The sequence below is a fragment of the Cetorhinus maximus genome, chromosome 18, assembly GCF_964194155.1.
Source record: "Cetorhinus maximus chromosome 18, sCetMax3.hap1.1, whole genome shotgun sequence".
In the NCBI taxonomy this organism is placed as follows: domain Eukaryota; kingdom Metazoa; phylum Chordata; class Chondrichthyes; order Lamniformes; family Cetorhinidae; genus Cetorhinus; species Cetorhinus maximus.
Window position 1 is genome coordinate 94,408,943 of NC_135896.1, and position 25,030 is coordinate 94,433,972.

A 25,030-nucleotide genomic window follows, 5' to 3' on the forward strand; every position below is an offset into this window, starting at 1 on the left:
CAGGCTCCTCTTTGTGGGATCTTTTATGGCCATCTAAGAATTGGTTTAATGTCTTATCTGAAAGATGGCACCTCAGGCAGTGTAGCATTCCCCCATTACTACACAGGAGCATCAGCCTTAATTTTTGTGCTCAACTCCTGGAATGGGACTTGAACCCGGAACATTTTGTCTTGGAAGCGAGAGTGCAGCAATGTCACTAAATCCAAAATTAAAATGTGACTTTTTTACCGTTATTAAGTCTGGAATTGATTATTAGAGCTTTGTTTGGCCCTGAGGCCTCTTAGAAATAACTAGAAGGACAGATGAATTGGTTTGCTGTCACTCTTCAAAAGAACTAATTTGATTTGATGCTGAATATAACACTCTAAAGGAGTTAAAGGGACTGTTATTTCTGAGCAATTAATGCTCTCCAGCTTCAGGAAATCTGTTTAGCCCAGCCAGTTTGATTTTCATGTGAATCCAACAAATCTATTCTGCTTCAAACTATGGAATTGAAATGATGTCTCTATTTTAGCAACTTTAAAGTAGAATTACAAAACATTTAATCTACGCCAGAGGTTTCTGTCACCCCGGGATTCTTTTTGTTTCTTAAAGCAAAACTCTGAATGGCACAGTGCTGAAGTTGTTGAGCAGGAGGAATCTTAATACCAACTGAATTCCTGATGTGCTCTGTAATAATCAGTAAATTCTCTGGTCATTATGTGAATGTCCATCACTGACCATACTGGAGAAAACTTCAAACTTTGTTTAACTGCAATTGAGAATTTTTCTATTGTGTTGAGGGGTGCAAGGGAAGTGTTTTCGACTGGGTGCTAACTTCAAGAAATTTAAAAATCCTACATGTTCATCTTTTCAAGCAAATTGCAGCTTACATTGTGTCTTAAGAAAGGTCGACCTGAGTATTTTTAAATGATAAAATGCTGGAAACAGCCGAGGCCCAAAGTGGTTTAGGGGCCTAGGTGCTTAGATCACTAAAATGTCAGGTACTGAAAAATAATCAAGAGGCTAATGGTATTTTAGCCTTGATATTAAGAGGCTAGAATATAATTGGGAGGAAGTTTTGCTATGGCCATATAATGTCCTGGTTAGACCACATCTGGAGTACTATGTGCAATTCTGGCATTACAAATTAGCCTTGGATTCCTGGTAACATTCCAGTGAATCTGTGCTACACTCCTTCCAAGGGTTAAATTATGAGGGGACATTAAATTATGAGGCATTTTTATCCTGGAATCTAGAAAGTTAAGAGGTGATTTGAGTGTTTAGGATTTGCAGGGTTGATAGACCTGAATGTTATTGGGGTATCGAGGAGTGGATAGCAGGTGGTGGGATTCTGCCTGGAAAATAGGGCAGGAAGGCAAGGGGGTGACCTATCCATTGCCTTCCTGCTGCCCAAGGCATTTGCCATTTAAGAGGCTAATTAAAGACCTTTTCCTTCCCCACCACTGGCATTTTATCATACCCTACAGACCCAACCCCAGTTACCTTGAGGTGATATCCATGCTGCTTCTCCCGCTGGGTGCAGTCCCAGCTGTGGCCAGCACTCTTGGTGGCACTGGAGAACTGCCAGCCCTCCGATTGACCAGCAGCTCTTGGAAGCAGAATCCTGTCTCTTAAAGGGGCAAGAGCCCCGACAGCAGCTCGTTAGCTGCCAGATGGATATAAAATCTGGTTGGGTCTCCCTTAAGCAGCTGAGGTGGTGTTGTCCCTGGCTTTCCGACCTGTGGGCGAGTCTGTTATCACCTCAACAAAATCTTGGCCGGAGCTTTTTTATGCTAGTTCAGGAGTCTAGGACCAGGGAACATGCGGTAAAACCGGAGCTAGGCCGTTCAGCAGAAAAGTTAGAAAACACTTCTTCACGCAAAGGATGGTAGAAATGTGGAAAACTCTCCCACAAAAAGCTGTTCAAGCTAGTTCAATTACTTTTAAATCAGAGGTTGATTAGATGATTGCTAGCCAAGGGTTCTAAGGAATATAAAGCCAAGTTGGTGTAAGGACTTAGAATATAGATCAGCCATGGTCTTATTGAATGGTAGTACAGGCTTGAGGCTGAATGGCGTAATCCTGTTGCTATGTTCAAAGCTCAGAGCTTGGACTCACAGCATAATGAAATGCATTTTTTTATATTGGAAAAGCTAACAAATCCAAGTAACTGGTGATATTAAATATCAAGTTGAAGGTGACTCACTTTTTCCTTTTAAGTATGAAATTGGAAGTGGTTAAGCTTTCTTTTCTCGTTTGCCTCTCTTCCAGCACAGCACTTAAAAATGGTGTTGCCTGTTTTGTACTTTGAGCTTTTCGTTTTACCTTCCCTCTCAAAACTATAATTTGAAGCCTTTGGTTATTTCGTCATTTAAATAAAGAATAGCATTTAAATGTTCCTTAAAATAGGACAGTTTGATCTTCTCACTATATTCATCATAGAAACCAGCATTTTTATTGTAATGTTTGTAATCTCTTGAATTATCAAATGGTTGTCTCAGCTTGTATTCACAATTCATTTCTACTTTCTGGGGCGGACTTTAATTTGGAAATGTGAGTAGGAGGACACAGGCATTTCACTGAAATATACATCACTTAATTGACATCAAAATTGTTGCTGCCCTGAATGCCAGTCCAGGTTACAGCTTTTAGAATTTAAAAACATGGATTCCAGCCTATATAATTTTTGCTTGATTCAAGCTTAAATGACTGTAGCCTCAGAATAATCAAAGGAGGAAGTTTGTTTCAATTCTGTGTATTCTACTGCTTTGTCATGATGATACAGTGAAGTTCTGATGTGATTTTGTTTTTATTTGGAGATGAAGTCCATTCTATGGCCTGTTCTCATTTTCTGCTACCGTTCCATTCATTACAGTTGTTTGCATCTGATGACTGCTGCTGACTCTCTAACCAAACATTACAATAGGTTCCAGTTTAATTTTGATGCTTCTGAAATATTGTTGTCAACTTGGTATTTCAAAAGCAAACTTTTAATAGTTATTTGGGCAAAGCTGCATAATTGGTCACAATAAAGCAAATGAAGAGTTTAGGGCACTTGAACATATAGAGAGCGCGAACTGTATTAGTGCATTTTATGAAAAGCCCAATACATTGGCTCTCAAATTCAGAACTTTTCTTAGGATGAAGTTTGTTGGATATGATATCTGTCTGTTTTATGTCAACTTGGATTCTTCTTAGTTTGATATGATCACAAAACCATTTGCTTCTGTAAACACAACTGTGTGAAAGACTCAATCACATATTTGATTTGGCTTGTCTTTCTAAAGAACATGTCGTGCAATGAGAGAAGCAGGTCCATCAATCTCAACACCAGTTAATCAAGGCAAGATTGACAGAGACCAGGGGCAAATGGAATAACAGGCTGAAGAGCTGAATGGCCTGCTTCTTTTGCTGTGTAAACAGTAGAAACCAGCGATACATGGAGCTGTCCTACTAGCTGGAAATCCTGTTTTTTTTTAAGCTCTGACTTTCACCTTTGTACTGTTGGTAGATCATTGTTATGTCTTGGCAGCACTCAATCTGCTCAACCTGACACTCTGTTCACGTGGCAGGTGTAAGCCAGCAGTTTTATTCCACATGGCTGTTGGCAGCTGAGGTAAGGTTGGTTGAGTTGTAACTGAGAATGTCAGCAGCTGGAATAAGTAGGCACCATGCAGCTGAAATCAGGTGAGAAATGCACTGGTCCAGTTAGAAATAAATTGGTTCATATTGAAATGCCAAGTCAAGTTGTTTGTGAATGTTTTCTTTTATGTCTTGAGTTTTTGTTTCCCTTGTTCTTGTCTTACTTTTGTTTTTCTTTATTGTTCCTTCAGGCAGTATCATTTTCTTGGTTTTATCCCCACAGCATTTTTTTCCGTAGGTATCTAACCATTTCTCAATCACCTGTGTCTCTTTTATGAACAGTTTTTCTGTTTCCTTCCCTTGCATATTTTTCTCCCTCAATTTCTTTGCGTTCGCAGACTGGAGGTGATAAATTGTCTTTGGACGTCTATATCTCTCTATATGATTGCTCCCACTCACTCTCGTTCACTTGCTTTCTGCTTTCAGACACCTGATATTCAGTGGTCTGAGAATGGACATATCTTTTGCACAAAATTCCCATGAGGAACTCAGTCCCAGAAAATCTTAACTGGTAATAGTGTTACCTCGTAAGCACCTTAAATGGGCCCTTCATGTAAAACCAGATAATTTTGAGCCATCTGTGTACGAGCTGTAAAGTTGTAAGATGGACTATGTTTTTTATTCTGTTGAAGAGTCATACGAACTCGAAACGTTAACTGTGTTCCTTTCTGCAGATGCTGTCAGACCTGCTGAGTTTTTCCAGGTATTTTTGTTTTTGTTTTGGATTTCCAGCATCCGCAGTTTTTTGCTTTTATCTATGTATTTTATTGTCTTTTTAGGCCCACAGCCTTCCTCAATTTTAGTCCCTCAATTTTCTGATCTCTGTAGGAAATGTTTTTTCTCACGCTGAATTGTACCTAGATGTCAGGTTCTAAGTCACCATGACAAACCGGTGAACTAGTTAATTTCCTACAGGTGTCAGAAGGCCTAGGGAAACCAAAGGCACAAAATTGAAGAATTAAACAACTTCAGATATAGAATGGCATCGGTTTGTGTGTTTTATTGAATAGTCTGGTGTGTTTACATTCAAGTTCAGTAGTACAGTGTAGAGGATTAATGGGTTTGTGCCTGCACAACCTAAATGTGGTGGGAAAACTTGAGAAAGAAAATAAATGCCAAGAATAGATTGTGGAGTGTTGGGATTTCAGTGACTATTTTCCAGTGAATGAAACTCCATTTGTTTTTTCCCCTAATGAATGATTCTCTCTTTTTCCAGGTAGGTCTCAAGCTGAGGCAGACTTGTCAAGTTTAAAGCACAGCCATGTAAATTTCACAGCAAGAAGTACCTCCATCATCAACATGGATTTTCTGAAACCAAACCAACTTTTACCTAACAGTTTCAGATATTAAGATAAGTGGAAAGGTTTCAGTTGTAATCATGACTACCTCACACATGAATGGACATGTTGCAGAGGGATCAGATAATGAGGCTAAGAACATAGACCTTTCATCTCATGATGAGCCACCAAGGCACAGAGAAATGGCAGTGGATTGTCCTGATGACTTGGGTTCACGAACCATGCCTATTCGTCGAAGCGCTCAATTGGAGAGAATTCGCCAGCAACAGGATGATATGCGTCGTAGACGAGAAGAAGAGGGAAAGAAACAGGAGTTTGACCTTAATTCTTCCATTCGACTGAAAAAATTAGCGCAGGTTCAGCCAAAAGTGGGCATTGATAACCCTACATTTGAAGACATTTTAGAAGGACCCAGCAACACGGTTAAAGTTCTAGGTATGTATGTGGACAAAGTATGTCAGGAAATCATTTCCTTGGCTGCTGAATAAAATGAATATATTTGTAATTAAGTATTATTTTGCTAAAGGAGAATGTGGTTGTTGAGACATCGTAAAAATTAAAATGTCAAGCAAGTACCTTCTTGAATTAATGAGCTTTGTGTGGCTAAAAGATATTAACAAATCTGAATGATTGAAGTAACATTTTACAATATTTTGAGTCACTGCGCAGCAATGTACTATAAATTGGAAATGTTGCCAAATTTGTCTTGCATGTTGACATGAAAATTAGACCATTGCATTTATTTCACATCACGTGCAACAGCGAAGTTCAAAGGTGACCAGGTGCAAAGTTAAAACACATCATTTACAGGAAAGCAATGCAAATAAATTTTGACAGAAGTGCTGAATTTTCCTTTTTAATGCAAAGCTGTGCATTTGTCAACAGGAGTTGTAAAACTGCAACAAAAGGCAATTTGGCCCATCATGATTGTACTATTACGAACTCCTGGAAAGCACCTAACTATTCTCATTACGGTTTTCCTACTTCTCCTGTAATACTTCTCGAATATTTATCAAATTCTCTCTTAAATACCATTAACTCAGCTTCAATAAACATTTGTGGCAAAACATTGCATGTCCTAATAACACTTTTTTTCTTTCTAACCTTTTCCATAATTCCTTGTACGCTAACTTTGAATCCAGACCCCTTTGTTACTGACCTCCAAAGGTGATCTCTGAATCAGACCTTTTAATCCTGAACATTTTTTTTCCCCAAGATCAATAGCTGTCATAAACTGTTGAAATAATATGCCTTGTCTGAACAAACTTTCAACCATATTTTTAATAGCTTCTCCATTTCATGGATGCTATTTGAAATGGTTGACTTTAAGCATACTAGTCATTAAAATAGTTTTTTATATAGTGTTGATATTAATATTGAACAGAAACTGAAATTTGCAAAGGCTTAGGCAAGATAGTGAAAGTTTTGCAACAAATATGCTTTTGGAATTTGAAATATGGGCAAGTTTCTTGCAGTGTTAAAATATATACTGTACACTGATGTAAATGTACCTTTTCTTCTTTATGCTGATTATCGTGTACATTACTGTTTCACTTCTGACACCCTCCTCAAAAAAGAAATACCCTCAACCCCTCTGTTCCTATGAAGCAATGTTCCATCTCCAAAGCCCTTGAACATGTCGCCCCTCAGCCCTACACCCGTTTTCCTGCCTCTCATGGTTTGAATTGCTTCAGTCCGGCTTGTGAGGAAGTCAGAGGTGAAACAGTAATGTACTACCCAATAATCAAGTCCTTCACAAGAATTAGAATAAATAAGACAAGTAAAATGTGCATTGTTGCATATTGCATTTTAATACTGCAGTCGCAAATTTGATGAATCCCTCCTTGACCTCTCTACAGTTTTTGACATAACCTACCACATTACCCCATGAGACTCTCTACACTTGGTTCCATTCTTATCTTTCTGATCAATTATCATCACAGGATTTCTAACAAGAGTTTCTCTCTCCATCCCTGCCCTGTCACCACATGAATCCTCCAATGATCTGTCCATTGCCCCCCATTCTTCCTTTTTCAGATATGACATCATCCTGAAACCATGGAGCCTGTTCTTCAGATATACTGATGACAACTAGCTCTACCTTTCCATCAACACACTCGATCCATTCTGCTGTCAAACTGCTTGTGTGTCATTCCTCCATTGACAGAGCCAAAGCCATCAACTGTGGACCCTTGACTCCATTTCTTTCTCCACCATCACAGGCTGAACCAGACCACTCCCAATCTTGGCAAACTGTTTGACTCCAAGCTAAATATCCATATATATCCTCTCCAGCTACTTCCACCACTGTAATATGGCCTGCCTCTGCCCCTGTTACAGTATATCCACCACTGAATCCTCATACATGCCTTCAGCACCTCCAGACTTAATTACTTCACTACTCTTCTAGACGGGCTCCCATCCGTTACCTGCATGAAACACTAATTTACCCCAGGCTCTGCTTGAATCCTTACCTGCATTAAGTCCTGCTCACCTGTTCCTCTATCCTCATCGACCTCTGTCAGCTCTTGGCCTCCCATGCCCTGAATTTAAAATTATTGTCCTAGGGGAGAATTTTCTCCCCATCAGGCGGGCAAGTCGGGAGTGGACACGGAGCCAATCGCCGCCTGCGATCGGGTGTGCGCTGCCATTTTACATGGGCGAGCCAATTAAGGCCCACCCAACGTGATGTGCACCCGGAAGCGCTCAGCACTACCTGTGCGGGTGGGGAGAGGAGGGAAAGTTGGGGAAATCTCCGAGGCACGGAGCTGGATTAATTTAATAATAAAACATTGGAAAAAATAAAATTACTCAGACGTGTCCCCTCGTGACATGTTTATGAATTTTCATAAGACATTTTATTTAATTAATAAACACTTCATGAAACGTCATCCCGCCCGTGGATGAGGTTTCATGAAAAATGCGAAGGCCGCCTGGGCTCTTCGCCTGCCTGCCAACCTTAAGGTTGGACGGACAGCTCTGACAATCGCTTTAATTAGTTAATTAATGGCCTTAGCAGGCCTTTGACATTTCAGGCGTGCAGCCAACTCTGGTGCGCGCCCACCAAACTGAAGATCAGAATGATGCGCAGTGATGTCGAGACGCACAGCCAATGTCACTGCGTGTCATTTTACGCCTCGGCGTGCGGGGATGGGCCCCGCAGGCTGAATGGAAGATTCTGGCCCTAGTCTATAAATCCATCTCTGTTACACCCTCCCGACACTCCCATAGTATCTATTGCCCTGACTGCAGCCTCTTGTACATCTCCTTTCCCCATTTTCCCCCCACCATTGCCAACACTGCCTTTGGTTATTTGTACCCCGTGCTCTAGAATTCCCTCAACTCCTCTCCTACATCCTCCGCACTAACCTCTCCTCCTCTAACACAGCCTTTAAAAACCTTCACCTTCCACCAAGCTTTTGGTCACCCTCTTGATCTTTTCTTTGTTCCAGCTTCTGTCATCCTTGTGCATCTATGAAACACCTTGGGACAAACCTCTGTTCACGTTGCTATGTTAGCCACAACTTGTTGGCCTGGTTTCAAATTCAGCCTGCCTTCCTGGAATGAAAGTCCCTGTCTGCTAGCATACAGCCGACTATGTGAAGTTGATTTGGACATTCTTAACTGAGTCTTAAAAAGATGTAGCTTCTCAGTGCAAAATTTCCCATATCTAAAAATAGATGATGTCATTTTAAAAATCTCAGTCAATGGGAGCACAATCGATGACTGATGTGGGAAGTGGAAAAATTGCACCTGGGGTTCTCTCTTAATTTTTGGTAAGGTATCTTATTGAGGCAGAGCAAAGGGAACTTTATACTGCCTTGTGAACATAGTTACGCATGTATTGGTCATGCTTGATGCTGACTGGGTATGTGAAGTGGAAGAACATTCCATTCCCAAAGATAAAAGCAAAATACTGCGGATGCTGGAAATCTGAAATAAAAATAAAAATAGCTGGAAAAACTCAGCGGGTCTGACAGCATCTGCGGAGAGGAATACGGTTAACGTTTCGAGTCTGACTTCATCAGAACTGAATGAAGAGTCATACGGACTCGAAACGTTAACTGTATTCCTCTCTGCAGATGCTGACAGACCTGCAGAGTTATTCCATTCCCAAATTCTGAGCGCAAAATCCCCCACCCATGTGCCCCAAAGAGATGCATGCTGATCCCCCACAAGGTGCAACAATTGCAGAGCAAAGCTGTATTGTTCAATGCCAGGAATTGCCAGTTTCAGACCCTGCAATGGTTTGGTACGAATGAGATTTATTTTTTTTGTTAGGAATTAATGTGAATAGTTGACAAAACCAGTACGTGATATATTGCTCAGCAAGGTGTAAGTATCACAAAGTCATCTTGGCACATTTTTTCTTTAGCTTGTATTCTTCACTTGTTGGGAGTGCAGTTTCATTCTGCCAGCTCCAGTACTTCACTCAGCTGACAATGAGTCCTAGAAGGCTTTAATTTTGAGTTTGTTGGCTATTCAGCTATGGGGGAACATCATAGCTGAGCCCAGATGTTACCTCATTGTCTTCTTCCATTGCAACCCCAGCTGATTTTCTTCAGTCACTCATCCCCATCAGTCTACCTCATACAGGGTTGCTGAGGCCAATTGTGGTTCCTTTGCACAGTACCTGAAATCAATTAATTCATTAACTCAGGATTAAAACTGAGACATTCCCAAGCTGTATGGTTTAGTCATTCACTCACAATCAGCCATTGGTTTGACCTGTGATGCAACACTTGCTCACACAAGATGGCGGCAGTTTGGGGTCTCATTTTGCGCCGGAGAGTTTCAGCTCCGCATGGCCGCGGCCGGTGGCAAGGAACACCAAGGGGGCACGTATGTGGAAGATCCTGAGCTTTGTTGTTGCTATTCCTGGTGTAAGTGTCTGTATGTTGAACTGCTACTTGAAGGCACAACAGCACAGCCATGAGAGGCCAGAGTTTGTTCCTTATGAGCACCTCCGCATCAGGAACAAACCATTCCCTTGGGGTGATGGGAAGCGCACTGTCTCCCACAATTCCCATACTAACCATCTGCCTACCGGCTGGGAAGATGCTGAGGTGCACTGAAATTTTGGAGCAGAGAAAACTGGCTGAGTTGATGGATCATTCCTTCAAGCCTAAGAGTTATGTAAATGTGTGCATTATTTAAAAAAAATAAAGCAGAAGAATTATGAAACAAGCATTCACCTTTGATGAGGTAACGCCATAATAAATATACTTTGGGGAAAAAAATAATTGGATAATTCTACTGACGAGACTTTTATTTTCTTAACTCTAGAAGTAGATGAGCTGCTGTCTTCTCTAAAACACATACAACACAGCCTGGTTGACAGTCAGAGTCAGGATGATGTGACACTCATTTTGCAGCTGGTTCAGAACCGGGATTTCCAAAATGCTTTCAGCATTCACAATACGGTAGCCATTCATATGCACAAGATGAGTCCACCATACCCTGTGAACGCCAATGCACAGGAACTATCCCAGGAGGTAGGTTTATTGCTAAATTAAATTAAAGAATGGATTGTAATGAAGCTTCCTCTTTTAAAACTTTGTTTTCAACAAGTTGCCTGCAGCTTTTGGAGGCTGTTTTGGTGATTAAATTTATGGTGTGATGTTAAACTGGTGACTTTTATGTCACCTGAGCAATGTGTTACTCTGGAACATGAGCCGTTACTGCAGTGATAACATCTCCAGTGTTTTCTGCTCTCAATCATCTTCTGCCTGCCAAATCTCCTTGGTTCCCTCCCTTCCTATTCAAAATCTGTATGCTACTCTTTTTGTAGTGTCTAACGAATACATGGGATCATCTTCCTCTGAAAGCTTTAGCTTTAAAATGACATCCAAGTATCCAAGTCGTGCATAAGCTGTCATTTTCTTCAGCTCATTGCTGAGACTGCAGCTATGTTGTATAGAACTCATCACCATTTATGTGCTTCTAGTTTTGATTCCACTATCCTTCTTGGTTCTCTGTTCAGATTGAAATCAGTGTTTTGTTGATGCTTTAAAGGCAAAATCCAGTACATTTCCAAGAGTATCACTATGCCCACTTTCCCTCACTCCCAGTATTACCAATGTTTTTTTCCTTATTGAGCACCTTGACCACCTGCTTCTCTCTATTTGCACTCTCCTGACACAGGGGTTAATGCAGCACTCTGTAATTGAAGTTTTGTACATGGTAATGCCTTGTACATCCATCACCCTGATCTTGCTGAATTGCAGCACCACCCTGTGCCTCAAATCTGTTTCAAGATCCACTTTTGCTGCTTCATATCCCTTAGCCACCTTGTTTTCCAAACTTTCCTCGCCCCTGTTTCTCTGAAGATGGTTTATCACAACTCCTCTTGATTTCCTCATAGGCACCCAATCTTTTAAACATGATGTTCCTGCACTCCAGAACTGTTTTTCAATGCTATCTGCTGTGTTATTTGTCTCGCTGTTTTCAATTTTTTCCTCAAAGACCCATCTCTTAGACCAGTGGTGGGGAACCTTTCTCTTATCACGGGCCTTTCACACACAGACAAAATCAGTCGTAGGTCACACACACACACGAAAATCAACTTATGTTAGTTTTTTTTGAGAGAGAATACAGAGATGTTCAACTCACATGCTGTTTGAATGCAATGGCTGAATTTGAACATTATATTGTTAAGTATTATTAGAGTAATTCAGCTGACACTTTTATCCAAAGCAAGTTTGTAACATTGATGATAAATGCTATTTTGAAGGTGCTGCTGTCATACGTCTATATTTTTAGAAACCTTGTTGCAGGCTAGATGCCGCGGGCCATAGGTTCCCCGCCCCTGTCTTAGATCAGGCCTTTAGTCTCTCCCCTCTGGAAAGTCTTTAATTTCCTGCTACATATTTACCTCTTCCTCCTTGCAAAGCATTCTGAGATATTTATCTCTGCAAGGAAAATTAGAGAAATATAAACTTTCCTCAATTAGTCCAAGTGGGGAAAAATGGCTATTTTTCTCCATTAATAAAATTAATATCAATGAAGAACAATACAACCGTTGGTGATAATTAAGTGGACACTTTTTAACGCTGTCAAAGGGAAATAGGTTTAAGGATCTCTTTTCTTTACTCAGAAAGTGTTAAAATTGTGGAACATATTGTCAGCAGGGGGCAGGCGGAAGAGAAGTATTTGAATGATTTATAGAAAGACTGGATGAACTTCCTCTTTGAAAGAGGAAATTGCTACTAATTCCGGAGGAAGTTGTTTTGGAACAGTGGGGTTAGATGCACCCAAGGTGTTCGAATACATAAAACATTATTGTTACAAATTACTGCAGCACATATGTTTTCAAGAATTTGATGAAACCCTTATCTTTCCAAGAGGAATATATGTACAAATATTGCATTTTAACTACCCATCGTGAGAGTTGAATTTTATTTGTAGCAAATAGAATATTTTCATTTACTATGAAATGATTGGATTGGATTTATGGGCAAGTTAGATCTGAAAGCTTATTTTCATTCTTAGGCCCCTTTTAGCCATTGTTACAGAGCTGTAATTTTGTCATATGCTTTTGGGAAAATCATGAATTCGCCTTGGTAAAAATATCAGAACTCTACTCCCCATATTCTAACCTGCATCTATTCCCACCAACTCATCACCTGCACTTACACTGGCTCCTGATACCCCCAACTACTCCAATTTAGAATACTCACCCTCATTCAAATCCTCTCATGGCCTCACCCTCTCTACATCAGAAACCTTCTCCAATCTTGAAAGTATCTAAGAACTCTGTGTTTGTCCTGCCATGTGGAGCAATTTCAAAGCTGGGGAGGGAGCCATAGGAAGAGGTGAATATTGGTGTTGGAGCTGACCGGAAGCAAATTATGTTTCCTCTTGTTTCACAAATAAATAATTTAGTTTTGTGGGAAAATATTGTAAAAACCTTCCCACAAATTCTTGGAAACTGTTTCGTGAAAAAGCTTGGTATTTAGGGAGGAATAAGGTTTCATTTGCTGAAGAGACTTCAAGTGATTGACATAGATGTCAGCCAATCGGAAGGAACCATTACAAAGCCACATATCCTTTATTTGTTTTTGCAAATAAAGGTTAAAATTACAGGATTTGTGCCACTCATGATAAAGGTTCAGTCTTTGCCACCCTTGTTTAGTTTCAACAGATGTGTTATTACTTTTTTTAATTGAAGTTTTTAGTACGTAGAAGGCACTGTGGAATGAAAACTCATTATTATGTAAATACATTTGTAACCTACTTTGCTGAATTTTATAATTGGGGGGTTTGTGCACAATGCAATCAGAGCATGCTAGAGGAAATCAGAACACTGTTGTGGTTATTTGTTTGGATTCTTGTGCTTTTTGTCAATTAGCCAGTCATTATACATTTTTAGTCTCCCTTTTGTTGGGCAATAAAGTTGGATAAGTTGGTCGTTGCACTTTTAAAATACTTAAAGACATTAAAGGGAAACTTTAAACCTTCGGAAATAGAAGTCAGACGACCACATTCAACAATTAATGAACTGTTCATTTACAATTGGGCATTTATATGTCAGTAATCAATGTGCAAGATAGTACTGATGTTAGACTGGGCTAATATTTGGCTGAGGGCTTGAAAAGCAATATGATAGTTAATGCTTACTGCTGCTGGTGTTTCTGAAAAGTGTCCCTACAGTGTAATACCATTTCAGCCAACTGAAACCTCTTCTGCTGATCCACCTTGAAAGCAGTGTTTTTTATTTGTACATGATTCTTTGGGGAATGGGTGACGAGTTTCTTGGGGCTTCTCCAGCTTTGCCAAAATCCCTGTTTAAATTAGTAATTGGAGTTACCACTAGAGTTGCAGCAGTGGAGCAGAATAAACCCTGGGGAAATTGCCAGCGTATGTTCCAGTGTATCTGGTCATAGCTTCTAAAAATATCTCTGAACTAAGGCGCATCTAGTATTGACCAGTTGACTGTGGAGTAATTCATTAGTATGTTTATGAATTTGTAACATCTGTAAGTCAGACTTCTCTCCAATCATGAAGGTTCACAACCAGGCTGATGCTGACAAATGGCAACACTTACAAACCAAATTGTCGTCACCTTGATCAGGATAAAGCCCAATAACCTCCCCTTGACCCTCAATAATACTGCCATCACCAAGACTCCCACTATCAAAATCTTTGGGGTCACTTATTTTGGAGATTTTCAATGAGTGGAATGGACGGCATTGGGACGAAGAGGGCATAAATATTGTCATACACTGGATATCGTAATTATACAGGACTGACTGGATGGACCAGTCAGTTTTTTTTCCCTTCCTCATTTCAGATGTGTTCATATGTCACTGTTGGGTTGAAGTTAAACTGAATCAGCTATATCAAAATTGTGGCTACAAGAGCTGGGCAGTGGCTGGATACTTTGGTGCAAATGGTTTACTTCCTGACCCCTCAAAGTCCTGCCACCATCTACAAAGCTAGCTAGAATGCATACTATTTTCAAGGGCAGTTTAGCCAGGGTGGTTTGGGAAGATGTTAACTAAATTAGCAGAGGAGTCAGCATCAGCATGTAGAAGCAGAAAAGAGAAATAAGGTGCATAAAGGAGTGTGAGTTGGATAGTACTGGAGAAAGAAGTACCACCATATTAGATGGGAACAGACTTAAGATGGGTAATTAGTGATGGGCAACAAATGTGGCCTTGCCAGCGATGTTCACATCTCATGAAAGAATAAAAAAAGCCTAAAAAGGACTATGAAGAAAGACACGTTTGAATGCATACATGTAAACGCAACCTGTAGTAAATCAGGTTGGTAAGATACAAGGACGGATAGATGTGTGGGGATATGATGTGACAATAACAGAAACATGGCTTAAAAACAGTGAAGACTGGAAGCTTGATATCCACAAATGTAAAGTGTCCAGAAAGATAGGGAAGGAGAAAAGAGAGGTGGAATGGTAGCACTGATTAAGGAAGAGATTGTAGTGCTGGAAAGAGAAGATGCCCTTGAGAGGACAAGGACAGCATCCATTTGGTTAGATGTGCATAGCAAAAAGAGTATGGTCACACTATGGGAGGTAATCTATAACCTCCAAATCGTGAGATAGAGGAGCAAATCTGCAGGGGAATCAGAGATTTGCAAGAACTATAGAATGGTGATGTATGAGGACTTTAATTACCCAAATATCGATTGGGATAATGTTAGAGTAAAGGGTAAGGAGGGGGAGGAATTTCCTAAAATGTATTCAGGAGAACTTCCTTGACCATTATGATCTCAGTCCAACTAGGAAGGAGGCATCGCTGGACCTGGTGCTCGAGAATGAGGCAGGCCAAATGTCTGTGAAAGAACACTGGATGTAGGGGTGATCATCATATCATAGGGATAGATTAATAATGGAGAAGAGCAAGGAGCAATCTAAAGTACACCTTCTAAATTGCAAGAGGGCTAACTTCAATGGGGTGAGAAGGGATCTTGCCAAGGCAAAATGGAACCATAGTTTGACAGGAAAAACTGTAATGGAGCTATGGGTGATCTCAAAAGGAGAGATGTTTCAGCTGCAGGCTGGATACATCCCAACAAGAGGGAAAGCCAGGGAAGCCAAAGCTAGGGTTCCTTGCGTGATGAGATGAAAAATATGATGAGGACAGAAGGTGAATTCTTCAAGCAAGAGCCAGGCCAGATATAATTTAAGAGGGAATGTGAAGAAGAAAATAAGACTGACAAAGCGATAATATGAGACTAGAATGACAGTCACCATAAAAGGGAACCCAAAAATCTTCTGATGGCATGTAAATAATAAGAGGTGGGGTGGGTCTTATTAGGGACAGAGGTGCAAGACAAAGCTAGCATATTGAATAAAAATAGAAGATGCTGGAAAAACTCAGCAGGTCTGAAAGCATCTGTGGAGAGGGAAACAAAGTTAATGTTTCGAGTCTGTTATGACCCTTCTTCAGACTTGAAATGTTAACTCTGTTTCTCTTCCCACAGCTGCTGTCAGATCTGTTGAGTTTTTCCAGTGTGATCTGTTCTTATTTCAGATTTGCAGAATCCGTAGTATTTTGCTTTTATCCTAGCATATTGAATGATTACTTAGTATAGGTATATACTAAGTAAGAGGACACAGACAAATATCAGTCAAAGCGGAGATGGTAGAGATAACGGATGGGGTGAAAATTGATTGGCAAGATATGAAAAGAGTGGATAAGTCGCTTGTTCTAGATGGCTTGCATCCCAGGTTGCTGTGGATAGTGGAAGGGCTTGCCATAATCTTTCCAGATATGGGGGAGGTGCCAGTAGATTGGAAAGTGACAAATGTTATACCCTAATTCAAGAAAGGGTGTAAGGACATTACTAGTAACTACAGACCCCACTGTTTAACATCAGTGGTGGGTAAGGTTTTGGAAACATTAGTAAGGAAAAAATTAACGGACACTTGGAGAGGTTCGAACCTGTTTAACTAATTTAATTTTTTGATGAAGTAGTAAAGAAGCTTCACGAAGGGAATGCAGTGGATATTGTCTATGTGGATTTAAAGAAAGTGTTTGACAAACTACCACATAAAAGGCTGGTTAACAAAATTGTGACTCATGGAATAGGAAGGTCACTATCAGCTTAGATAAAAATTGATTTACGACAAAACAGCGAGTCATGTAAATGGTTGTTTTTCAGACTGTAGGATAATAGACAGTGATTTTCCCCATGAGTTAACACTAGGACAACTGCTTTTTTGATATGTATGTGATCTTGGAATACAGAAAATTTCACCATTTGTCAATGATACCAAACCTGAAGCTGATACCAATTGACTGCACAAGCACATAGGCTAGCAGAATGGGCAGACAAGTCCAGTATGACTGGTTTAGATAAGATAGACAAAGAAAAGCTGTTCCCATTGGCTGGCACAAGGACTAGGACACACAGATTTAAGGTTTTGGCAAGAGATACAGGGGGATGAGAGAAAGAGCTTTTTTATGCAGAGTAGTAATGATCTGGAAGGCGCTGTCTACGAGGGTGATGAAACGGGAGGTAATCAATGATTTCAGAAGGAAATTGGATGGGCACCTGAGGGAAATAAACTTGTAGAGCCGGGGGAGGAGGCCAGGAGCCCAAATTCAGCCTCCAGGGGAGCCACCTTTGGGAGGACAGGCGCAGGCACAAAGGGTGCAGGGCCAACAGAAAGTGCAAGGCGGAAGGGGCCACAGAAGACGCCACTATCCTGCCAGAGTTTGCAGGCGGCGATGCAGCTACCTCAATATGTCTGAGGTGCAGTGCTGGAGGAGACTCCGTCTCTCAAGATAGACAGTGACCTCCATCTGTCAGATGATAGGCCCTGAGATCTACGCCAACTGTGTGGGTGGGCACCCCATGCCAGTGATGTTGAATGTCACAGCTGCCCTCAACTTCTATGCCTCCAGCTCTTTCCAGGGTCGGTGGGTGATCTTTGCGGAGTCTCACAGTCAGCTGTCCACACTTGTGTCAAGCAGGTGACCGACGCTTTGTTCAGGCGTGCATTGACTTTCATTCACAACCACTGGGAAGAGGCCAGCCAGACCGAGTGAACCAGAGGCTTTGCAACGATTGCTAGGTTCCCCCACACCCAGGGTGCAATCAACTGCACACATGTAGCCATCGAGGCGCCAGCGGGTGAGCCGGGTGCCTTTGTCAACAGGAAGGGATTCCACTCCTTGAACATGCAGATAGTGTGTGATCACAGGATGCAGATTCTGCAAGTCTGTGCAAGATACCCTGGCAGCTCCCATGATGCTTACATCCTGAGACACTCCCAGGTACCGAGGCTCTTCAGTGCTCTGGCCCGGCTGGATGGATGGCTGCTGGGTGACCAGGGCTAACCCCTCAAAAGGTGGCTCATGACGCCTCTCCACCAACCAAGAACAGATGAGCAGCGGCACAATAGGAGCCATCCCTCCATAAGGGTTGTGGTAGAGAGAATCAGCGGTCTTCTCAAGATGCTCTTCCAATGTCTGGACCGTTCAGGGGGCGCACTACAATACCCCCCAGAACGTGCGTCGCTGATAGTGGTTGCATGCTGCGCTCTCTACAATCTGGAACTGGAAAAGGGGATGCAGTGGAGGAAGATGATGTAGATGCAGTTGCTCCGGGTGCACACAATGAGTCCAACAGTGAGTCCGAGGATGAGCACGAATAGGTGAAGCCTGAGCCATGTTCACAAATGAAGCGTTTAATGAATTCACAAAATAAAACAGAAAAGAAACAATTCAAAGGTGTTGAGCAGCACACCAAATTATAATCAACTAATAGTGGGGCAACATAAAACTACCAGTGAGAAGCCCATGGTGTGCCTAAGGTACCTTAAGTTTATGTTTTCGGGTGCTCCGTCTAGGTGCTCCCCCCTCGCTGGTACTGGCATTCGAGACAGCCTGCTCACTCTGCTGTCCTGTTGACCGTGATGACCTTGGCGGGCGCCCTCTGGCCCATGAAGCCTTTGATGGCCCCGCCTGGGAGGGAGCAGCCAGTTCCACGGCTGGCATCTCCCCAGTCGCCGGAGCCTCATCGATCCCACGGTCACTGGCAGAGGGGTAGAGGAGCTGCTACCCTTATCCGGAGCGTCCTGAGAGGAACCTGCAGAGACAACAGACAGCTCATGTGCCGATGTGAGGTTGCTTCAGATCTCCCTGCTCACCATAGATGGATGGGCACCTAGCTGGGATACTTGGTGTCCAACCCATCCCCCACACTGGCACTGACCAGCTGAGGTCAATGCCACTGTGAGGACTTGCAGGTCAGAGCGCAACCCCAGGAAGCCCTGATTGTTTTCCTGGAGAAGCCTCTCCATGAGAGTCGCCACTCTCTCCATGGAGGAGGCATTGCGTTCAGCCACGAGGGTCAATGCATTGCTGATGCTCTGCATGGACTCCCCCAGCACGGAGACCATGCCATGCATAGCCTCATTAATCTCTGCCAGATCCTCCACACCCTGCTGGACTTTCAGCATCTGCTGCCTCAGGGACGACTCCAGAGGCCCATCATCAGCCACTGACTGAGCATGTTCCTGGCCTTCTGCAGTCTTCCAACTGCCGGCACCCTGGACACACACTGCCTCTGCCTGCACCTCAAGCGAGTGTGAAGTGCCCTCACTGCTGCACCCCAGGAGACTAGCCGACGATCTAATCCCCTCTGAGGTGCTAGTATCTGCACTGGTGCCTGCCTGGCAGAGATGGTGTGACGCTGGTGCTTGTAGTTCTTCTGGGCCCTCAGGTGTTAGTGTTGGCCCCTCTGCCTCCTTGTCCCAGCCCTGCTCTGGTGATGCTGAAAGGAAGAACAAGGACATTTGATTGGTTCAAGTCGAGACAATGTCAATGTGCATGCCTGGCCCCCAGATCACTATGCGCCTCACCTTCCATAATCAGTGAGAAATCCCATGTTGGAAGCTTAAATCACTAAACATTCAACAGTGGAATGGTTGCAAGGACAGGCATGGTGACCTCAGTGCACTGCACTCTTGTCTTCCCCCTGTCATGCCAGCCTCACCACCATTGGTGGAGCTGGACGCACGACGCCACTCCAGCTCCATCGCTTCCAGCTTGTATCTGGTTATAATCGCCAACTGTACCTGGCCTCTGCCTGTCCACATCTGCTCTGCATTATTTTGTGTGGCCTTCTCCTGAAAAGGAGAAAGCATTGATTAGTCCACCCTGTACATGGATTGCCATTGCACCCCTGCCACCCCCACCTGAGTGCAAGGCTCCAGTGAATCATGACCCTCGAGCAGCAGCACACTCACACAAAGCAGCCAGGGCTGACCCCCCTTGCCTCATGCTGCCTCCATCCCATTTGCCATCCTCACGGTTTAACCTTGCAAAGCAAGGGCGCACAAGCATGTGAAACGTCAAGGGCAGCAGATGGATGGGTGCCCCACCACCTGGAAGTTCCCCTCCCAGCATGTCAACAGCCTGACTTTGAAATGTTTCAGAGTTCCAGCACTGTGCCTAGGTGCAGATCCTGAGGTAGCCCCCTAAATTGTAGGTGTCAGTCTGCCACATGCAGCGGATGCAGAACCCAGCTCAGCACAACCCTCTCCGTGAACTAGGCATGGGCAATAAATGCTGGCCCACCCAGCGAAGGCCATATGCCGTGAATGATTCAATGCAGTAAGTACATTCAGTGGTGGGGGAAGCCTAACTGCTGTTAAGTGACCCATGCCAACACGGTACCCACCCTTCCCGAGCACAAGAGGCCATTGAAACGTTTGTGGCACTGAACCCAAATGCATCGTACCATGTTGTGTGAGCTCACTATCTCTGCCACCTCCTCTCAGGCACGTTTGGTCATGTGGGGGAGCCTCCTCCTCCCGTCCCTGGGAATGAGGATCTCACACCGTGCTGCCACCTCCCCGAGGAGGGCAGCAAGGCACTCGTCCGAGAAGTGAGGGGCACAGTGCCCTGCTGACCTGCCCTCCTGCCTGGCCTGCTCACCAGCAATGCTCTGGGGAGCCCTTCTGCTGGCCATAGTTGACAAGCTTTGCAAGACTGCACGAGCGCTCTTTAAATAGACTGTCGGGTCGCCATTGGAGCCAGTGATCATTGCAGTCCCCCCGCCGCCCGCCCCCTCCTGCTGTCCTCGGGAGCCGTGTTTCACACTGGGCGGGCCTTAATTGGCCCGCCCACGTAAAATGGCGGCGTGGAGCCGATCGCGGGCGACGATTAGCTTCCCACCCATCCACGCATGCTCCTAACCGGCCTGCTCAACGGGGAGAAAATTCTCCCCGTGGGGTTAGAACAGGGGAATGGGACTGAGTGGATTGCTCGAAAGAAAGCTGGCATGGATTTGATGGGCCAAATGGCTGCCTCCTCTGCCCTAATGACTCTGTGGTGGTTCATGGGGAAGGTTCATTTCACTTTTTCAAGACAGTGCAAGATGAGTAATAAATATGACTTTGCAAGTGTTCAAGAACAAAAAGAACTCTCACATTGTTATTTATCTCATTTAGGCTCCTCATTTTGCTTTTACTTTTATCTCTTTCATTATTTGGCTACATCATTAGCTTTCTCCCTTGTTAGGGGAACAGGAGAGAACCAACTACAAGTAAATGATTCAGATGATCCTTTGCCTTGTAGCTGATCCTAATATAAAGTTCCATAAAATGGTGTAAGAGAATGTTGTATCAATCATCAAGAATCTGACTTGGAATTGATGGTGTGCATTGCTGATAATTGTGACTGCTTAGCATCAAATTCCATTCTCGCTAAGAACTTAAATCTGCAACTTCAACAGCACTACTACATATTGTTCTTTTTAAATGATCAAAAGAAGGTGCACCAAGAACATAACATCTAACAGACTCCCTGTCAGGAATATCGAATTGCCAGGTTCCCTTGCAGAACCGAAGCAGTAGAAATGTTTTTTGATCCTCTGTGCTTCACTTTCCCAGCGTCAATGGGGAAATGTGGATGTAATTTTTGCTGTTAACTTATTAGGGCATTGTGACAGTACGTTTTTGTATGATAAATTTGAACAGTGACCAGCAGTTGACTGGTAAGCATAGTTATAATATGTAGCTTTTTCTTTTGCCAGATGTTCTTGTATCCTGTTAACAATTTCACAGGGTTTTCAGTTATATGGGTGCTCAGGGTCACATTTCCTAGCTGCATGCCCTCCCACAGTCTTGCAGCTAGATGGGAAAAGTTCCAAATCTTTGCAAAATCCAGACGTAATAATGCAAACATGTAGAAAAAGGCAATGCTTTGTTGCAGCCTTTATTGAAATTGTGACCTGTTCTGTGCATATATAATTGCTGTTCATTGCTGTACTTTTTCTTTAAGGTGCAGAAGATTTTGACCATCAGTCACCAGAAGGATGGACAGGAACTCAGTACTCTTCTTGCTTCACCACACTTTGAAGTATGCACTTTAGTTATTTTTGTTAACTCCTGTACCCCATATCCTGTTTATTTAAAAGATTAGTTAAACTCAAACAGCAAAATTTAATTTGAACTTCTAAATGGATTTTTTTCAACAAGCATACATATTTTGGTTATTTCAAACATCACCAATTTAACAGCTTACTGGCTTGACAGACAGGACTTTCATGAATGATCAAATTGCATATTTACTCAGAGATTTTGGGATATTTTGGGAGCCAAGTACATAGAAAAATTCCTTTTCAGGAGTTAATGTCCTTATATATTTTCTTTATGTTAAAAATGCAGCTAATTTCACTTAATTGCATTGGAAACGATGTTGCAGAGAGGAGATTTGTGTATCCGATTTACTCAGCAAGTTGTTCTCTGATGATTTGACATGTCGATATTTGTGGTGGAGAGAAAGTCAGACATTGCAGTGTTTCTATCCATTGGAAGTTAGCATATTGTGACTTTTTATTTTATTAAGAATGGGTACTGTAAAGCAGTGGTATTCAACAAATCTGTGAACTGTCTCACGTACATCTATGCTCTGGTAAATCAACGTTCAGGTTGAATATCCTTTATCTGAAAACGGAAAACGTCCAAAAACCAATTTTGTTTTTTGAATGGCTCTTCAGTTAATTTGTGTATTAATAAAGCAATGTAATTTACTGCCGGTGTGATAGTGTTAACAGGTAAGAAGTAGGGTGTGTGAGAATTGGCAAATAGAGAAACAACCTAGTATTTGTAGACGATAGGTAGCCTAGGCTTAGGCTAATGTAATGTAAGTAGGCCAAGGCCTACCTTATATATGGTGGATCTGAAAACTGAAAATATCTGAAAACTAAAACGCAGTCAGCCCCAAGGGTTTTGGATAAAGGATACTAGCCCTGTATTTTGTATAGGCCCCAAAAAATTCTGGAATGTTGGCCACAGAAATTTTGACCATGTTTGCTTCATAGATTGAGCACAGCTACAAGGGGAAGAATTTTCTCCCTGTCAGGCGGGCCGACCGGGGGATTGCTGCCCGCGATCGGCTCTGCGCTGCTATTTTACGCATGCACGTGAAAGAGTGCAGAATTTTTAATGAAGTTTAAAATTATTTACACATGTCTCCTCATGTGACAGTGCCGCATGAGTTGGGACATGTTTATGAATTGAGCAAAATTTATTTATTTATTTAATAAAAGTTTCAGGAAACCTTATCCCGCCCGTGGATGAGGTTTCCTGAAAAACATGAAGGCCGCTTGGGCTCTTCGCCTGCCCCCTGCCAACCTTAAGGTTGGACAGGCAGTGATGATAATTACTTTAATTGGTTTTTAAATGGCCTTTAACAGGCCTTTGACAGCTCGAGGGCGCGCAGCCAACTCCGGTGCGCGCCCGCCGAATGAAAGATCTGAATGACGTGCGGTGACGTTGGGACGCACGCCCAACATCACCACGCATCATTTTACACGTCGGTGTGTGGTGCCCGCCCTTGCATGCCGACGTGAAAATTCTGGGCATGGAGATGTTCAGGTTTGAAGTCCAATCAAACATTGCTTTTTCTGCAGCATTTTTTTGCAAGATGGCTCTCTAATATTTGTAAATGGATAAAAAGTTGTTTGTCTCTTTTAGTTCCCCCCCAAAAAACCAAACAATCTGAAGGTTATTATGTAAAGCAGTTATTAAGATCATCCAGTGAGTGCGTAATTTATGTAGGCAAATGTTTAATTGTTTTGAATTATTAATAGAAAGATTTTATTTTTAGCTAAGAAAAGCAGAGCAACAATATATTTAATATGCAGGAGCAATTGTTAAGAAGCCTCAATAACACCCTAGTACACTTAGCCAACAGTCTGAAAGATGCATGAAGAATCTGTCTATATTGTTCATGCTCAGTAATATGAGGGGAGGAGATGAGGTTTTGGAAAACTGTTTATAATACAGTACCAAGACAAATTTGAATTATGTACTTAAGCTTATTTGATCTCTGTTCCAGGCACTGCTTCTAGCCCATGATGGAATAGCACAGCAAGAAATGCTTCTAGAACCAACAACTGAACACCATGTATATGAGAGAGTAGCAGAGTATGGAGGAGAGACTGTGAAAATTGTTCGCATTGAAAAAGCACGTGATATCCCCCTTGTGAGTATCAAGTTCTGCTCACATTTTTTATATACATTTCACCTTGACGTGAGATGCTACAATAACTGAATTATGTTCCAGGATAAATGCTGCCTTCACCTTAACTTATTGTCATAAATTAATATGCCATACCATGCAGCAAGGCTACAAGTGAGGAAAGTTTAAGAAAATGAAATCCTTGCTTTTAAAAAGAAAAGTACTTGGTTAAAATTGCACCGTACTGAAATTTTAATTTCACTGTCAGGATCTACATTAAATTGCAAATCGTTAAAAATTAGGATCCACCTCTGTATTATTTACTTCTCTCCATTTTGATACTTTTTCCCCAAAAGTTTAGTTCTAGCAGCATATTAATGCTGTCATGAGTGTTCCGGTTTGGAACAGTGATTGAGCACCCCATTCTGAGGCAGTTGAATTAAAATACGTTTTGGATGCTGGATCATCCCCAGACTTGACATGTGTTAATTCAGCTCCTTCAGTCAGGTTCTCTTAATTTCTTTATACCAGTTTTGCTTAATGATGTAATCAGGACTTCTTGCTCAAATATAATCTGAAACAGACTCAAGAAAACAGCGTATGTGTTAATCATACTACTTTGTAGCAATTTAGAAAGCCTGCAGTGATGGCCATGTTCTCTCTAATTTGCATAGATATTCCAACAACCTTGGAAGAAGTGCAGTTGCATTTTTTTAAAGCAGCATTTTGAAGTTGCTTCAATCGTAGAGCTTTTGTTTTGTTAACAAATTGAACATCATATCTCACCTTATCCAGCAGCCCTTGTAGATCCCAGAATGAGGAAAAACAACAGCCATGCAAATCACAGCATTTGAGGCATAAGAATTCTTCCTGTTAAACATGTTTGGTATCCTGGACCTTGTACAGCTAACGAAATTTGATAGAACACAACTCTGTATTTTTGAAAATGTTGGCTTTAGTAATGCGAAACTGGAGAGAATTTTTTTTCCCATTTTTAACATTAAGTCTTGCTTACGCTTCTTGAAACATTTAAACATAATACTCTTACGATTTTGTTTGGATATCTGGCAAAGACCTGGTGAAACTTGATCAGCTCAGTGATGGCTTCCAAGGAATCAAAATGTCAACAAAGTGGGACTTAAATAAAAAGCTATATGTGCATGT

At 42.1% G+C, this 25,030-nt stretch overlaps 1 protein-coding gene across 6 annotated transcripts in view; it reads left to right on the forward strand.

Moving 5' to 3' along the window:
- Nucleotides 1-25,030, forward strand: part of pals1a (protein associated with LIN7 1, MAGUK p55 family member a) — a 93,559-nt gene that overhangs the window by 39,487 nt on the left and 29,042 nt on the right. For 5 of the 6 annotated variants that reach the window (XM_078563221.1, XM_078563220.1, XM_078563218.1 and 2 more), the window contains exons 2-5: nucleotides 4,841-5,357; nucleotides 10,209-10,417; nucleotides 21,683-21,760; nucleotides 23,744-23,890. In XM_078563221.1, coding sequence (XP_078419347.1) covers nucleotides 5,003-5,357; nucleotides 10,209-10,417; nucleotides 21,683-21,760; nucleotides 23,744-23,890 — 789 coding nt within the window. In that variant the 5' untranslated portion in view covers nucleotides 4,841-5,002. The remainder of the gene's footprint in view (nucleotides 1-4,840; nucleotides 5,358-10,208; nucleotides 10,418-21,682; nucleotides 21,761-23,743; nucleotides 23,891-25,030) is intronic. The other variant, XM_078563219.1, reaches the window with a different exon arrangement.